The sequence below is a fragment of the Juglans regia genome, chromosome 4, assembly GCF_001411555.2.
Source record: "Juglans regia cultivar Chandler chromosome 4, Walnut 2.0, whole genome shotgun sequence".
NCBI classification, from domain to species: domain Eukaryota; kingdom Viridiplantae; phylum Streptophyta; class Magnoliopsida; order Fagales; family Juglandaceae; genus Juglans; species Juglans regia.
In genome coordinates, this window is record NC_049904.1 from 30,314,694 (window position 1) to 30,329,007 (window position 14,314).

The 14,314-nt window shown below is 31.0% G+C and overlaps 1 protein-coding gene across 1 annotated transcript; it reads right to left on the reverse strand.

The window, feature by feature from the left end:
* Nucleotides 1-1,340: 1,340 nt before the first annotated feature.
* On the reverse strand, nt 1,341-7,255 carry LOC109011523 (linoleate 13S-lipoxygenase 3-1, chloroplastic-like). The gene is made up of 9 exons (XM_018992774.2): nt 6,869-7,255; nt 6,505-6,776; nt 4,628-4,865; nt 4,114-4,449; nt 3,407-3,492; nt 3,171-3,278; nt 2,734-3,035; nt 2,323-2,589; nt 1,341-2,231 (listed from the first exon to the last, which is right to left on the reverse strand). The coding sequence occupies exons 1-9, from the start codon at nt 7,248-7,250 to the stop codon at nt 1,475-1,477; spliced, it is 2,748 nt and encodes a 915-aa protein (XP_018848319.2). The 5' UTR covers nt 7,251-7,255; the 3' UTR covers nt 1,341-1,474.
* Between the last annotated feature and the right edge of the window lie 7,059 nt (nt 7,256-14,314).

Here is a 14,314-nt window from a genome sequence, read left to right on the forward strand (position 1 = left end):
TCATCATAAATAAAATAATGTTAGTATCAACACTAATAGGTCTATGTTACAATGGAGGGGAAAAGGAAGACATCGGAGAGAGAGAAGGAGAGAGAAACTAACGTGAGGGAGGAACCGAGAAGGTTGGAGGGCTGGGCATGGTGGTTTGTCCGTATCTCGATGAAACGTTCGGCAATGTGATAACCTTCTGAGAGGGAGAGGGGCGTGCGGCTGGAGGGAGGGAGGGAGGAGAGAGAGGGAAGAGAGAAAAGTTAGGGTTTGGACTTTAAATCCCAACTTTTCAACTTGAGTCTCTAGATTTGATCCAATGGTGGAGGTTAAAATACGGAAAATAAACTAACTTAAAATAGATAATTAAAATATAAATATCATATCATACATTTAAAATCAACTTTAATTTATAAAATACTAATCTTTCATCATTAAATAAATGATAAAATTTTGCTAAATATTTTTAAGAGAGTAAAACCATATAAATAATTAGAGTTTTTAACATAATTTAAATCTCATAATATTCTTAATTAAGTAAAATCATTAAGATAAAATGATTTTCTACAATTATAATATTTTTGGAGCTTCCAAAATATAAAAGGCTTACTTTAATTATGAAAAAACGTGAGAGCAACATAAGAATAAAATACTCTGTATTTTTTTAGTGCTCCCTAGGTCATCGAGTAGTGTGGTTGAACTTTTATTAATCGTGAGATAATTTTTTTGTTCATCTGATCAAATTTTGGAAAGTATCTTCTCTTGCCATAATTTGAATATATTTTCTTATTCTTGAAAATGTAGAAACAGGGAGGGTGAATTTGCTTCATATGAGCTCACTACATTTTCTGCATGGTTGGAGGTAACATGACATGCATTGATCTCTACAGTCAAATATGGTTAATTTGTAGAGCTGAAACTTCTATGCAGAGCTTTAACACGTGATCATGATTGGTTTTTCACATACAAATGATCAATTCAAAGGAAATGTTTGGAGATATTGCAGTTGGAACAAACTTTTCTTGTTAAAGTAGAGAAATATGAAAATTCATAAATGTTTACTTATATTAGGTTTTATGCTCCTATGCATTAGGCTTTTTACTAATCAATCTTAAGTACTCTTTCAATCATGATGATTGTGAACTAACAACTAATTCAATTATTTAAGATTATGTGTTGTATATAAGGAGCAGCCACACTTTATTTGTTGTTTGAACACATTATTTTCAGAAATTTTATTTTTTCTTCCAGTTAAGCAAATGTAGCAAACATGCTTTGCACATTAAACCACTGTCAGTATGTATATAATATATATATATATATATATGTGTGTGTACACGTAGTACGTACTTTCTACGTAGCTATATATGATATTTGTCCACTTTATTCTTGCATGACCACTTTTGAAGACACTTCGATCATTTTCATGTGAAGTAATCATTAACCAAAGTAGTGGACTATTATAAACATTTGAATTATTCAATATTCACACTGTTATGCTATTTGGCACTCCTCTGCAGGTAACCCCAGGCCCTGAGCTCGGCATGAGCAGCTCATATGGTGAAATCCCTGCCCCAAATCTGTTCCTAAGGTTTATATCAGAGTTTTTCTTCTCAATTTCCTTTTCAATTCTTCTTATCTCCATTGAAAATCTGTAAAATGCCTCAACGATCTCAGTGTCTCCCGACCAGGTCGATAAATCTTTCCTCACTCCTATATATTCTTCGTCAGGTGAGTGTGATGAAATTATATCAATCACAGCCATATATTTCGTTGTTTGACTCCAACTTGGCAAAGAGGATAAGAAATATCCCTGCGGATCCGAGACAAAAAGTTTGTACTCAGGATCATTCTCTTTTGGTATGAGTTGTCGCATTAATGGTGGTCGTGTTGGGACGTAACCACCATAAGGGTACTGCCCAAAGTTCAATGCTGCATGCTGAGCTGATGCGAGCCAGATTATTGTGGTGATTATGGAGGTAAGATCATCAGGAGTAGAGAGTTTTGGCCACCAACTAGCATGTCGTAGATCAGCATGGCCCACATTGATCGACTCATTGTACCAAGTTTGAAGCTCCAAATCTGAACAGACTGCATTTGCATCTTTGTAGTAGTAACCCACATAAGTCTGAACCAAGTCTTCAATGGCAGACCATATGAGGAGCCCATCTGTTGCATAAGGATAATCTTCAATGAGTAGTCTTAGGCCATGTGCTTGAGTTTGGTCTGGTACCGCTACTCCTCTACATTGAGAGGAAGAGTTAAATCTAAAGACAATCAACTTTAGAGAGGAAATCAGTAATTCAAAGGATTTAAACAGTTCATATCCCAAACCTTCTAATGAGATCTGCGGGAAGGTTTTCTTTGTCAAAGCGCCACCAGTTCCCGTAGGCAGCACAGCTAATCTGCATGCAATATTTGCCGGCTGTGAAGTTCGTCTCGATGATACCTCCGGCATTGATGAGAGTTTCACGGGCCATTGCGTTTATCTTCATTGTGTATCGCATGTGAGGATCCAAAAGTTTGTATATGGGGTGCATCACACTCAGCTGTCGGTGAGCAGCTATTATTAATGGTTCCATGCATGCATGGGTGCGCAACCTGTTTAATCATTGGCAATCAATTAATTTTCCTTGGTTAGGAAAGTGAGTGGATCATTTGATCTCTTGACATCACGGGCAAAGGTCAGGTTTAGATTATTCTTGTATAGACATATAGGGAGCTAGGTGGTTTCTGCATATATACCAGTGATGAACAAGTTGATGAACACCAGAATCGTTGGAGCAGACATGAGCTTTTCCAAGCTGCCAGAGCCAATGTGTGGTAGCATCTACAGGAGGTGTGAGGACCTGATTTGGAGAAGAATTTGGATCCACTGCTGGAAGGCTGAGCTCGATAGCTATCGGCTTTAATGTTCCCATTGGGGTTAAGAAGAAGATTGTGCGAGTTGCATAGGCTTTACGGTCTTCAAGACTGTTTATTTGGTTGAGAAATGGGAGATACATGTCATGATAGTCTAGTATGAACAACTTATTCTCTTCCATTGCCTGAAAAAGTATATTAAAAAGTTGATGATCAGATATAAAAAAGAAGAAGAAGTGTTTGTTGTTAACTGTATTGAGAAAATGAACTCATGTATTTCTTTTGTGCTACAAATAATAATTTCTTGTACGTATCGTTACCTGTTGTACCGACATCCCATTTAGATGGCCTTCAATATGTTCTTCTCTGAGTGCTGATTCTTGTGCACCGTAGACGGAGGGATCCAATTTGCTTTTAGGTGGAAAATCCTATATATTGTTTTGTACATTCGAGAGAAGAAATTAAATAGTCTCAGTGGGAAAAGCCTATGTCATAACCATTGCTGTTTTTTCCTTTTTTAAGGCGTTATCATTGTGCTGCATGCAGTTGTAATTACCTTGAGAATTTCTATGCTTAAAGGGTTTATCCCTGCGAGAGCTTGACGGCTAAATTCATCATCCCGTAACCAACAAGATGTATCCCCTGAAACCAGATCAAGGTTCTCACATATATAAATACTACTTAATATATATATAGGAAGAAGTGTAATTCCTCGAGGAATTACACTTCAAAAGGAGAGCAGTACATATATATATATATAGTAATGTTACGTACAGTCATAGAATGTGCAAACACCATACAGTCGCTTTGAAAAAGAGTGAGGTCTACTATTAAAAAATTAATTTCTTTTCATGTGGGTCCCATATTTATTCACTTTTTTTAAAATAACTGCATAACACTTGCACACTCACAATTGCAAGTATCATTTCTCATATATATATATATATATGCATGCTAGCTCTTCCCCAAATGTAAAGAAATTCATGGAGTAGTAATGCATGCATTCCCATCATTGCCAGTACCCATGAGATTTACTCATTAGAGCTCTGGGATTTTGTCACAGCATGCAATGGAACTATACCCTATATAATTTCTTCCAAGCATATATCAAGAACCTCTTTAAGGTTCCTGTAATCAATTGCAAGAATGCTGATAACTTATTCCTTATATCTTTATCTAAGAGCATATAAGTAAGTACGGACACCACTTTTTGTTTTGTTGTCATAGTGACAAAAGGAGTACTATAATTAAAATTATGCTTACTGGAGATGATCTGTGGAGGGTCAAACTTGAAGAATTCTTCTACAGAATCTTGCACCTTTCTTAAAATCTTTGGAAATGAACGCTTGATCTTCTTCTCACGACTTCCATCTCGAGGCTTCATTTCATGGAGAGTCCTCTCTTTGTAGAGGCCGTTAAGATCAGAAAAACCTTTGAAAACATCATCACTCTCTGCGACAGTTAAGGACGGGATTATATTCCGGAGTATTCCCTTCAACTTCCCCAGATTGAAAGCATCTCTTTTGCCCTTCTCCAGCGCTTCATCTCTCGGCACGTATACAGACTGGGAGGCATTCAGTCGCGACTCTTGATTTATATCTGTGCCATTCATGAAACATCCATGAACGAGAACTCTCAGAAATTTTCACAAATCTTACAACAGATCATCGATCTTGTTGTAAAATAAGTCAAAGATTCTACAACCCAATTAGGAAGTGAACATGAATTTCCAGGATTAATTGCATGATCTGTCGTACTTTTTAAGTGATAGACTCACCTGTATCAGTAGGAGGCCGTCCAGTACGACAACGTCTTGGATGAGGGTTCTTTTGACCTCCAAGGGTTGGCCTCACGTATTCGATTCCCTGGTCTGGATCGCCTAAGTCGTTGTATACGTCGTAGTCGTATACTCTGTTAGAAGGTATCCTGAGTCCTTTTCCATCACCCTGAAGTTCCCTCAGTTCTTCATCTCTTAGCTCCTTGAGTCCCGCTGGAGTTTCCCAAGGCAAATACGCCTGCCACATGTAAATCACATCCCCAAAATGAAGATGAATGGTTTTTCTTTTTCTTTAAAAGTAAAATATTCATGAGTTTCCCCATTTTCAGCATAAACAGCACGGAAAATTAAACAACCATTCAAGCAACATACATGATGATCATTGTACAGTAGAATATAGATCTTTGTTGGGCTTTTATGTGCGAGCCTGATTGTGTATGTGACAATCTGGTATGATTATCCAACTCTATAAAGATCGGTCACGGTTTTTTTGTTGGATTTTTAACGAAGGTTGGGCTCTCACATGTCCCGATGACTTTAGAATTTACCATTTATTGTAGTATTACTTTGTATTTGTACGACCATCATATTTGCTTATCATTTAAAATATAATTTTCTGCCACTCCGTAAACACATGCATATTATCAAACTACATAAATCCTATATCTAGTGTGATTAATTTCACTTTTTATTATACTTTTATCACTTAGCTAGGCTATGTTTAGTCCCGTTTAAATTTAGAGATGAGTTAAAATAAGTTGAGATGGTTTTAGAGGAATTGAATAAAATATTATTAGAATCTTATTTTTAATATTATTATTATTTAGAAATTTAAAAAAAAATTAAATTATTTATTATATTTTATATAAAAATTTAAAAAAATTATAATAATGAGATGAGATGAGTTAGAAGGAATTTTAAATTCAAACATGACCTAATTAGTGATAAGCTCATATTATTTTATTATTATTTATTACTATTTATAAATTATTATTATTATTATTATTATTTAATATTATCTAAAATCACCTGAAAAGAAAGCACTACCGTCAATATTGTCGTTGACATGAAAAGAATTTATAATTAACGTGCATGGTGATAGTTAATTGGTTACACATATAGAATCTTTGAGGGACCCATCATATCTGCACTAAATTCCAACTGAAGAGGTTATTGTGTTTATATAAATTTTAACACGTAAATTTTATTATTATTTATAAATCATTTCAACATATCTTAATTCATCAAACTTTTTAAAATATTAGCCAACTTAGAGTAATTGTTTCCTTTTTTGCGAGGAATAACGATATATAGAAGACTTTTTTTTAATAAATTTTTATATAAATATATTTTAAAATAAATATATTTATATAAATTAATGTTATTTTTATAAATTATTTTATAAAAATATTTTTTTTAAACATAATTATATAAAAGATTGTAAAAAAAATTATATATCTATCATTTTTTTTACAAGAGTTCTGAATTTGCTTACTTGATATGTCTTGGTACAAATTGTATTATTTTATTTTTTTTGGTTTTTTATTTTAGATATTTTTTAAACATGTTTAAATATATTTAAAAAATAAAAAAAATTAATATACTAATAATCACTTCTTTAATTATTAAATAAATAAAATATTAAGAAAAAACTCAAGGGTAGTATCATTTTAATTTTCACAAACCAAGCATTTTTTTTTTTTTTTCTATCGAAGAGCCAGTAGTTACACACAAAACGATGCTATCTCAGATTTATTAATAAAGCCCTCAGGAAGTACGTCTTATTTAATAACAAAGCAATTAATTAATTGGTTAAGATCAACAGCAAGAGCTAGCGCTGAAACAGTGAATCATCATGACCATATATAGTTAATTACCTTATTGGAGAAGAAAATTCTTTTACCGGCATAGACCTTTTCAGGCTGTACCCAAGAGTTGCACACAAGCTCATGAACAACTCCTTCAATGGCGACGCTTTCCAAAAAGAATTCCTTCTGGTATTTGTTGCACACTGTGATGGCTCCTGGCACGCCGAAGTCCGACTCCACCATGAAATCAATTCTGTAAGTACTCGTCTCACCACCTGCGGTTAGTGCTTTCATGGACCAGTCCAATATTGCTTCCTTGCTCATCTTTGGCTTCATCGTTCCTTCATATTATTGGGGAGAGTTGTAAGAAAGTCATCAGGAATTTACAAAAAAACATAAATAAAACATATTAAGAAGTGATCTTTATAATTACTTGGATCGATTTGAGTACTGCTAACAAGCTGAAGAACAACACCTCCCAGCTGCTTGGGATTTGAAGCATTTAACATTAACCGAGGCATCATTTCCATGAGATTTCCCATCTCATTATTCCTAATAGTGACCAGAGCTGTAACGCTCAATGCCACAAGTTTCTGATCAACATGATCAGTTTTCACCGGCGGCCGACTGTTTACAGTGTACTGAGCCGCCGTGGCAGATGTTCCAGATCTGATCACTCCCAGCTGCTTCCTCAGTTGCAGTATTTTCATACGAGTAGGCCGAAAGATTGTGTGATGAAGGGAATGGCTAAGGGGAAGAGATCTTGTAAAGGGAGTAATAAAAAGCTGGCAGTCTCCCACGATAAATGCACTCATGAGGAGTTTCGTAGTCATGATTGCATTTACCGTATGTGGAATAACAAACAATGCAGATAATTTATACAAGTAATAATCTTGCTATGCTTTTATAGAGAAGAGGGGTGGGGTGTGGGGCGGGGCGTTCCAATAATTACCATGTACTGGTGATCCTCACTTGTGAACCATGAAAAACACGTTGAGCTAGAATGGACATGATTTTTAAGAGGAGAAAATTATAATAAAAAAATCTTCACAACCTCCCAAGTCCTAACACTCCACACTTCACATTATTTTTAATTTTTTTTCTTTTATTAAATATTTATTATATGAATAATGAATAAAAAAAATTGAAATAATTTAAATAGAATAAACTCAAAAAAAAAATTTAAAATTTAAAAAATTTAAAAAAATATTGAGTGTGGAGTGTGGTGGAGGTTGTGTAGTAAAACCCAATTATAATCACAAGTACTGCACACAGGTGATGATGTGTTATTACAGTCAAGCCAATCGCAATGCTCCGTTTGTATTCAATGGTCTCAACCAATCTCTTCTCACTCCATCTCAACATCTAAATATCATTTAAATAAAAATATTTTTCAATTTCAACTTTCTCATCTAATTATTATCTAATAATTACAATTTTCTCAGACTTCCAAATAAAACACAAAAAATAATTCAATTTTTTCAAATTCTAAAATAAAAATTATATTCTAACAATATCAGTTTAACTTTATAATATTTTTATTCAAATTTTTTCTCTTATTTTCCAAAATTCCATAAACCATCTTACTCAAACTATTTTAATATTATTAACAAATTATCTTAACTCAAACCATTTTACTACTATTATTTATAAATTCTTCATCTCATTTCAACTTGCCTGTATAACCAAACGAGCGCATCTTCAATATTGGTCTCTCATTAGTCTAGTACTTTCCTTTCTTTCACTTTGAATTATTGCCTCTTTCTCAGTTACTATGATTCGGCTATGTTTGGTTAGTATAGTGATCTCAGATCATCTCAGACTATAATCTCACAACTATTCATAAATTATTCGTTATTTATTTACTATTATTTACAGATAATTTAAGATCACCTCAACATCCAAACGTAGTTGAAGTGAAATATTCCGTGAAGTGCTTTATAAGACGTTTGGATGCAAACAACTATGGCCCTACGAAACAACCTCAGACAGTTTGTGTTTAACTTGAAGCCTAGATGAGGTCTTAGGCCTTGTTTGGAAACACATCTGTTATCTTATCTCAAAATTTTTCATAATTTTTTTAATTAAATATCACTCAAATACAAATATTTTTTTAATCTCAAATCCTTACATTTTCATCTAATCATTACCTAATCATTACAAATTTTCAAAAATTACAAAAAAAATATAAAAAATAATGTTACTTTTTCAAAATTTAAAACAAAAATTATATTAAAAAATTATATTCTAACAATATTTTAATTTTATTCAATTTTTTATTCAATTTTTTCTCTATTTTCCAAAACCTCAATAAAACATCTTAACTCAAACTATTTTACTACAATTCACAAAATTTTCATTTCATCTCATTCTTTAAGCATCCCCTAAAGTATTTCAGAATTTTGTGAATATTACTAAAATGGTTTGAGTAAAGATGTTTTATTGAATTTAGAGAAATGAGATAGATGAAATTGAATAAAAATATTATAAAATTAAAATATTGTTTGAATATAATTTTTTAATATTACTTTTGTTTTAAAATTTGTGAAAATTGTATTAGTTTTTGTGTTTTATTTTAAACTTTGTGAAAATTATATTGATTTTTGTATTTAAATAGTGATTAAGTAATAAAAGTTTTAAATCGAAAAGTGCTCTATGTCTGAGTAATATTTGGAAATAAATCCATAAGAAGTTTTGAGAATTCTTTGCCGGTCCAAACAGCTAATTAACGGTAAACATTAAGTTAGATCTTGCTTCTATAGTTACTGTCGTAAACAAGTTAAATTGGATTCTATTATGTAATTAGATTTGTCAGATTATACTACCATTTTACAATTAGTTTACAACTTCACGTGAAAAGGAGGGAAGACGATGTATAGTCCAGGATAGCTTTTAGGCCTAGATGATTTTATCCGTTTGAATTCAGAGTTGATCTCAACTCATTTTATCTAATTATTACAATTTTTTAAAATTTTCATATAAAATATAATAAACAATTCAATTGTTTCAAATTTTAAAACAAAAATAATATTAAAAAATAATATTTCATAATAATTTATTCAAATTTCATCTCAACGCACTACCAAACCTAACTTAGTTGTTTGGATACAAGAAGTATCTCAACTTATCTCATTTCATTTCATCTAATCATTACAAATTTTTCAAACTCTCACATAAAATACAATAAATAATCCCATTTTTTTCAAATCTCAAAATAAAAATAATATTAAAAAATAATATTTTATTCAACTTTCATCTCATCTTATCTCATTTCATTTCATCTCAACTCACTATTCAAACCTCTCTAAGAGATTCCTTGATCCTCACCTCCTCCACCTCAATTGTTTAATTAATAGTGAAATGCTACTTATTATCTTCACAACACATATCAATATGTGATTTTTTTATTCTTATTCTTTTATATAAACATACATATTTACAAATGTTACATGAGTCCTCTCCCAGCAGGGTGAGGTTTTTCTCTCTAGGGAGAGTTAAGTCTCTTAAACGAGCTTGGCTGGTATGAAGAGGTTACAATGGAGGAGGATTCAATTAAACAGTGGAAAAGCCTTTGTCTCAATGAGAAGGAAAAAGAGGAAATGGTTTTACCTACAAACGTGACTACCAAAACATCACAACATGGCAAGTTTTGTTTGCTGGCCATGATCATAGCAGAAAGACCAGTCAACCGAGAAGCCTTTAAGTCCACAATGGCTAAGATATGGAGATGTGAGAGTTGTTTTAAATTCTCAGAAGTTAGCATGAATAATAAGTTCTTGATCGAGTTTAACAAAGAGAAGGATCTGCTGCAAGTTATTAGTGGCAGACCTTGGTCCTTTGACAGATGGCTGCTGTGTCTGCAAGTTTTTGAAGGCAACAGATCCATAAATGAAGTACCCTTTAATAAAGAAGAGTTTTGGGTGCAGGCTTATAACATGCCACTTGCAAGCATGACATATGAGGTTGGAGTCCATATTGGTGAAAATATTGGTAGAGTAATAACTGTCCAAGTTGATGACAGAGGCATTGGATGGGAGAAGTTCTTGAGTATAAAGGTGGAGGTTAATATTTCAGAAGCTCTCCTTGGGGGGGTGTTTTTATCTTTCGAAGGCAAGAAAACCTAGGTCCCTATGAAGTATGAACATCTTCCTATCTTCTGTTTTAAGTGTGGTGTGATTAAGCATGCTAAGCAAGGTTGCACTGTCAGCTCACTTGGAGGCAGTAAGCTGCAATATGGGGTGTGGATGCGAGCTCCAACAATGAAGGATAGTGAGAGCACAAATAAGAAATATGGGGAAGAAGACCTTCAGCACAAAGGAGAGGGACAGTCATGGAGGAAGGGAAGAGAGGACATGGATGAAGGTCCAAAAAGCAACACTGAGTCAACTGTAGAATTTCAGGAAACTGGTCTGCCTAATGTTGACAATGCACGGCCAATTTGATGTCAACTAAAAACACACTTTCTTCTAGGATTTCTACAGAGACAACCCCGATGCTTTTTAAGGAAAGCTTGAGTGAGCCTATTTTGTATAGTCCTGAGCTGACTTTTCATGAAGGGGACTCCTGTCTCATGCAAGGCATTGAGGAATCAAATTGCCCAAGGTGTGAACCCATCACAAATCTGATTTTGCAATATCAAATTCTTAATATGTAAATCGTACAACTCATAGTATTAAATGTATACTTATTAGCAGTTATAGAATAGCTTTATTTCTGGCTTAACTCAAGCTTTTCAACGTGTATATATACTTACCTTGTAAATGAAATTGTGTGTGAGTCATCTCATTCAAATTAGAAACTCTCGGATCTCTCTCTGTTTCTCTATAATCTTGCATTACTCTTGAATTATTACTTCTTTATTTTTGCAAGATAATACAATATAAGACCTGCTGTATGCACAAACACAATTGCATGAATCAGAAGATAAACACAAAAGCAACAGATAATAGGAGGTTTGGATAGTAAGTTGAGATGAGATCAGTTGAAAAGAAAATTAAAAGTTGAATACAATATTGTTAGAATATTATTTTTTAATATTATTATTGTTTTGTGATTTGAAAAAATTATATTTTTATTATATTTTATGTGAGAATTTGAAAAAATTATAATAATTAGATTAGATGAATTGAAATGAGTTGGAAGATTTTTATATCCAAATCGAGATGAGATCCAAATCGAGATGAGATAACTTTTATTTTAATAACTCTGAATTAGATGGAATACAATTTTATAAAATAGAATTGTGAGAATATTATTATGTTTAAAAATAATTTTATCGAAAAGAAATTGTAAAAAATAAAAATATAAAACAAATTTATCATTTTTTTATCATCCATTTTTTGAACTTCTTCTTACAACACAGTACAAATCGACGCAATGAGATAAAAGAGAAAGGACATGAGAGGCAACGGATGGCTCAAATTTAATTTCATGATTTCTAAAACTAAAAAAAATGTAATAAAGTCTTTACATAATATAATTTAATTTAAAAGATAAATTTTAAAATTTAAATATTTCAAATCAAATATTATTATTTAAGTGATGTGAATATACTCTACACATTAGCTTGAGAATATTAGGCCTCCTTTGGATGTTGAGACGAGATGACATAAGATAAGAAATCTGTGAATAATAGTAAAATGATTTATGAATAATATTTAAATAGTTTGAGTTAAGATGTTTTATAAGAATTTGAGAAAAGGAGAGTAAAAGTTGAATAAAAATATTATAAAGTTAAAATATTGTTAGAATAATATTTTTAATATATTTTTATTTTGATATTTGAAATATATAGTTGAAATATTTTTTGTGTTTTGTTTGAGAAAAAGTTGTAATAATTATGTAGTGATTAGGTGAAAAAAATAAAATTAAAAATTAAAAAGTATTTATTTTGAATAGTATTTAGATATTGAGATGAGATGAGACCATCTCAACATCCAAACGGGGCTTAAAATAAAAAAATGCAATATCTAATCAGAAACTTTGTTGGGCGACAAACTACCGCACGCCCTTTGCACCATATTTCTACACACAAATCATATTTTTAAAATAGGAATAAATTGATAAAATAATATTATTTTTATAAAATATTTTTATTGAAATATAATTGTAAAAATGAATTTGAGTACTTCTCATTTTTTCAAGAGACCCAAACTTATATGTGCTCCGCGAATAGACTGGACATCTTTTTTAAATTAGAAATTGAAAAATTTTACTGACATTCATATACCATACATCACATGTGATTTTTTTATTTTTTTCTTACCAATTATGTAGTATATAGATGATGAGTAAAATAATTCATTTAGTTTAGCAAAAATAAAAGAATAAAAAAAAAATCAAATTTAGTGTATAGTTTAGGGATAGTGAGTAGAAGGGCTCTTAGACATTTCACCATTCACCTGGCCACCAATTTGAAATTAAAATATTTCTTACAACATTTTATTGAAACTTAAGATGTGGGTGGGATTAGAATTTAGAGTAGGACTGTTCATTAGAATTTCGGACTGAATACCTAGGTGTACTTGAGCAAACTCGAGTCAGGTGCCGGCCCGAATTTACCCAAGTTAGAAAAATTAAATTTTTCCTAGCAAGATACATTTTCTTATTAAAAAAAAAAAAGGCCTGTGAGAGAATTGAATATTGATACTTGTATATATCATTATTCTATAATTTATCAAACATATTATTTATATAACAATTTTTTTTAAAATTATTAAAGTACTTCAAAACCAAATAGGCACTACATACATGAAGTGAACAGAAAAATATGCACCATTTGCAAGTCAACTTGAGCCAGTTTATGTAATCCTTTTGGGAAAATGATTGACATAATATATTTTTTACAATTTTTACTACGAGTATATTTTAAATTAGGAGCATTTTTAGAAAATAACTTATAAAAATAAAAAAATTATATTTATCATCTTACACACCATAATTTTTTTATTTTTTTATTTTTAATCTTACTAAATGTGTTGTATATGAATGATAAAGAAGAATAATAAAAAAAAAATAAAATAAAAAAAATATGATATATAGTGTGTGGAAATAATGAGTAACAAAACTTATAAAAATAACATTATTTTATATAAATATACTCATTGTAAAATATAATTATATATTCATATATCACTTCTTAACATGTACCATTTTGGCCGATGAGCGAGATAAATTTATTTTAAAAAATTATTTATGCATAATATTTTTTATAATATTTTACATAATTATATTTTAAATAAGAAATATTTTTATAAAACATCTTATAAAAATAATATTGTTTTATAAAGTATTTTCATTTTATAATATTATTATGCAATATATTATATAATGTATTGTTATATCCTTACTCATTTATTTAAAAAAAATATATATTGCATAGCACAGCGCAATATATTAAAGAATATTCTTACTTACGTTACTTTACCCAATCCCTAGGTACTTTTTACTTTTGTAGCGTAGCACAGCGCAGCACAGCACAGCATTATCAATCTTTTAACTTATTCTGAATTTCATGCTGGAGCAATGAAAACGTGCTCAATATCAAACTTGGGTTACATACTCGAAACATGTGAATGTTGTGTTTGAATGTTGAAATAAGTTGAGTTGAGTTGAATTGAGATGATAAAATATTGTTAGAATATTATTTTTTAATATTAATATTATTTTAGAATTTAAAAAAATTGAATTATTTATTATATTTTGTATTGAAATTTAAAAAATTGTAATTATGAGTTGAAATGAGTTGAGATGAGTTAAGTAACCAAACAAAGCCTAAGTGGAAGAGATACAAAATTATCAAAATTTGTAATAATTTTATACTCAAAAATCAGTTAAATACAAAATATTTTTTAGGCTAACTTTAGATATAAAAAAAATC